Source organism: Cottoperca gobio, chromosome 24, assembly GCF_900634415.1.
Source record: "Cottoperca gobio chromosome 24, fCotGob3.1, whole genome shotgun sequence".
NCBI lineage: Eukaryota > Metazoa > Chordata > Actinopteri > Perciformes > Bovichtidae > Cottoperca > Cottoperca gobio.
In genome coordinates, this window is record NC_041378.1 from 20,865,385 (window position 1) to 20,869,289 (window position 3,905).

Sequence of the window (3,905 nt, forward strand, 5' to 3'; positions counted from 1 at the left end):
AAAACAAAATGATTTAAATTTATTCTATTTTAATTTTAGAGCCCCCAAAGTCCCGAAAAAAAGTTTAAATATTGATTCAGCTAGTGGGCACAAGATCCAAATACTGTGTGCAAAAGTTAACTTATTATCTTTGAAATATAGTTCCAGACAAGTAGTAGGCTGAGTGAACTATAATAACATAACTTACTAGTGCAAAAAAATGGAAAAGAAAACATTCGTATGTGTTGTTTTTAAAAATCTTTCAGACTTGATCATCATGGCCGAGTATTCTCAATTTAAATGCTAAACAAATGATCATGTGGTTGGTAAGACTTCATTCCAGTGATTTAGTTCAACGTTGCCTTTAAAAAAAAAAAAAACATTATCCCAACGTACAATGAACGCATCGCTACAATCTATTGTTCAGTCCCTTTCCCAAACCCCGCCCACGCTCTGAGCGGTGGCTGTGATTGGCTGAATATGAGTGCGGTGCCGTCATCGCGAGGAGTGCCCATTCATCTCTTCACTTGGGCGTTGGACTCCGCATCTTATTAGCAACAAGGGAAATTTCTCCATTTTGCAGCCTGTCTACAGCGACACGGCCACCAATCTGGGATTTTATTACTTCTCCTTAACTGTCAGCTTTTTCCTGCTATTTTGAAAAACCCTCGTCACTCTAACTGGACCTTACATTTTCGCTTTGAACTTTTTCTTTGCGTTGAGAGGGAGAAAGCAGTGAAGAGCTTTGCGTTTCAACAAAGAGGCTTGAGGGTCTTTGTTCGTTTTTTGGATCGGTTGAGTTTCTTTGTTGGAGCGAAAAGCATGGGAGCGCAATTGTCCAAGACAGCTGGAAAGGCTGAAACCGTGGCCGAAAAGCCCGGAGAGGCTGCTGCTTCACCCACCAAGACCAATGGACAGGTAAATTATATTTTATCATCCAGCTCTTGCCATCCATCAGGAGAGCATCTGGTCGTTCTGGAGGGGGCTGAGCTCTGAGGGCGCAATCCGTGCGTAATTGTGGATAGATTGAATGGAGATCCGGTTTGGAATAAATGGAAATACTTGTTTTTATATCTTTCATCGTATATTCTTTCTATCGTTCATGAGAAACAGTTGATTATTTGATATTTGCAGTCTTTCATTGAAAACGGTTTATTGAGCGGATATTTAAAGGACATTTGACAAAATAAGCGCTTATTTCTGAGGAGTTGGTTGGATCTTTTGTTGATTAAATCACTCTGAATTGTAGGATTTGAATGAAACCATGTGTTGAATGGTTGATGTGTAAATGTACTCCGAATTTCAGGATAACAATGAACGGTTTTGGCTTTGAATGAAGTCGCCTTTCGATCGTAATATGAAAATTGCTGAATAAGACAAGATGCACGACAGCAACAAAGACTGTGTGTGTGCTCCGAGCACCACTCCTTTTGTTACAGATGGTCGACTAGAAAGTGGAGATGGCAGTCTGCTATCACACAGGAGGGGAGACGGGCTCAGAGCCAGTGGTGCGAGAGAGAGAGAGAGAGAGAGGGAGAGAGGGAGAGAGAGAGAGAGACTCCTTTTTCAAGTGTGGATTTGAGAAAATATGAAATTTAGTACCTTGTTTAGATTTTATACATTTTTAGGGAATATATCCGAACTCTGCTCTCCAGGATATGCTGGACTAATGAGCATCTGCTGTTTTAATGAGCAGCTGCTTTGCTTTGAGCCGGCACCGACCTCTTGTGATCCAGCGGAGGCACTGTGTTCACTCTCACTCAGAATATGAATCACATACAGAGTGAAAAGATAAGAAAACATGATACATTTTCTAATCTGGTGCATTACTGTGAATTTTCGCTTGACTGTTTCCATGTAAAGTCTGTAAAAGCTCAAAAGTAGAAAGTGAGTCCAGGCTGAAGGGAGAGTCTGCTTTTGTCATTGCTGCTTTGTTGGTGTCTGCTGCCCCTGGTGTCCATCAGTGGCACTGTCCAGCTTGCTTCTTGAAACCATGTCAGCTCTTTACATGGCATTAACAGACACTGTTTCTCTCTTTAGGAAAACGGCCATGTTAAAGTGAACGGAGAAGCCTCTCCTACAGCAGCCGAGAACGGCAAAGAGGAGGTGCAGGCCAATGGCAGCGTGGCGGCCGAGGAGAGCCACAAGGAGGAGGCCAATAAGGCAGAGGCTGCCCCTGCTGAGAAAGAAGCTGCAGATGGGGAGAAGGTAGAGGCAGCATCTCCTGCTCCTGCTGAGGGAGAGGCAGCTGCAAAGACAGAGGACGGCGCCACACCTTCCACCAGCAACGAAACCCCGAAGAAGAAGAAGAAGCGGTTCTCCTTCAAGAAGTCGTTCAAGCTCAGTGGCTTCTCTTTCAAGAAGACCAAAAAGGAGACAGAAGAGGGAGCAGAGAATGAGGAGGAGGCAGCTGCAGCAGCAGCAGCATCCACAGAGGAGGCCAAGGCTGAGGGCTCAGAGGAAGCAGCGGCTGTGAGTGAGGAGGCCAAGCCTGCTGAGGGGGATGCTGCACCTGCCGCAGAGCCAGCCAAGGAGGAGGCAGAGAGCAAGCCAGAGGCAGCAGCAACACCAGCAGAGAAACCTGCTGAGGAGGCCAAGGAGGCCGCGCCCGCGCCCGCAGTGGAGCCTAAGGCAGAGGAGCCAAAGGCAGAAGAGAAACCGGCCGAGAAGGCGCCCAAAACAGAGGAGGCCGTCCCGGCTTCACAGGAAGCAGCGTCAGCAGAGGCTCCGGCTGCAGCAGCAGATGCTGCTGAATAAGTTTGGAAAGAGGGAGAAATTTGAAAAGAAGAGAAAAGAAGATAATCAAAGAACATTTCCCTGTTTGTATGTTGGAGTGATGCCAGGTCCTGGCTTTGAAGAACTTGTCTACAACCAGGGATATTTTAAGGTTTTTCTTTATTTTTTTATTTTTGGTTTCCATTCCCCCTTACACAAAACCCATCTCGGCCCTTTGTTACTTTCATTCCAACGGGCTCGGGAGGTGGGCGGCTTCAATATGTACAACAGATTAAATACATCCACACTCTGCCATATATTTTTTCATCAGTATTACGTTTTTCTTTCTTTCAAATTTTTATACAAAATGTAAACAAAATAGTATGGACATGCCCATGGTATGAAGGAGACTGGGGTGGAGTTGTAAATGAAGGGGGGGGTGAGTTCAGGGAGGGTAGGGGGACCTGGATGTGCCACAGACTATTATGAAAGGAGTAGTTTAAAAAACTATGAGACCAACATCTATATATACCATACGGTTTACAACACTAAGTCATTTTTACAATAAGACAAAAATAAATCCCAGACTTAGATTTTTAGGAAGGCATATAAAGTCATAGGAGCTTTTCACTTCTCATTAGCTGTACCAGTCAGTGATTCAGTAGAAATACAAGTTGTATAGGCTTTATTGTTTATTGTTGGTTTTATGACCTTAATACAAATGTAAGTATGTATAGGCGGGGTGTTTTTAACTGTGATTATTGTACAAAATGAAATCTTGATCTCAAGAAGAAGCACATGAAGTTTGCAGCTCTTTTTCCACCCGCTCATTTTTGTAAGATAACAACACACACAAAAAGTCATCCCAGAAGACCTTCTTAAACAATTTTGAACTCAAAACCAAGCTGTGATAAGTGGAATGGTTAACTGTTTATATACTGTGGTATGTTTTTGATTACAGCAGGCAATGCTTTTTCAGTGGTCTTTCACAAAATGTAAGGAATCTATCAGATGCAAATGTTTGTGTAGCATCTTGTCTCTCTATCTCTCTTTGTTTCCTTTTGTAAATACTGGAGAAGCTTTGACCAGTTTGACTTAGAGATGGAATGTAACTTTGCTTACAAAAAATTGCTATTAAACTCCTCTGCTGAAGGTGTTCTAATTTTCTGTGAGCACACTAAAAGCAAAAAATAAATGTGAATAAAATTGGA

The 3,905-nt window shown here is 43.0% G+C and overlaps 1 protein-coding gene across 1 annotated transcript; it reads left to right on the forward strand.

The window, feature by feature from the left end:
- Positions 1-501: 501 nt before the first annotated feature.
- marcksa (myristoylated alanine-rich protein kinase C substrate a) lies at positions 502-3,905 on the forward strand. The gene is made up of 2 exons (XM_029425916.1): positions 502-897; positions 2,020-3,905. Exons 1-2 carry the CDS (start codon positions 802-804, stop codon positions 2,734-2,736), a joined length of 813 nt encoding a protein of 270 aa, XP_029281776.1. The 5' UTR covers positions 502-801; the 3' UTR covers positions 2,737-3,905.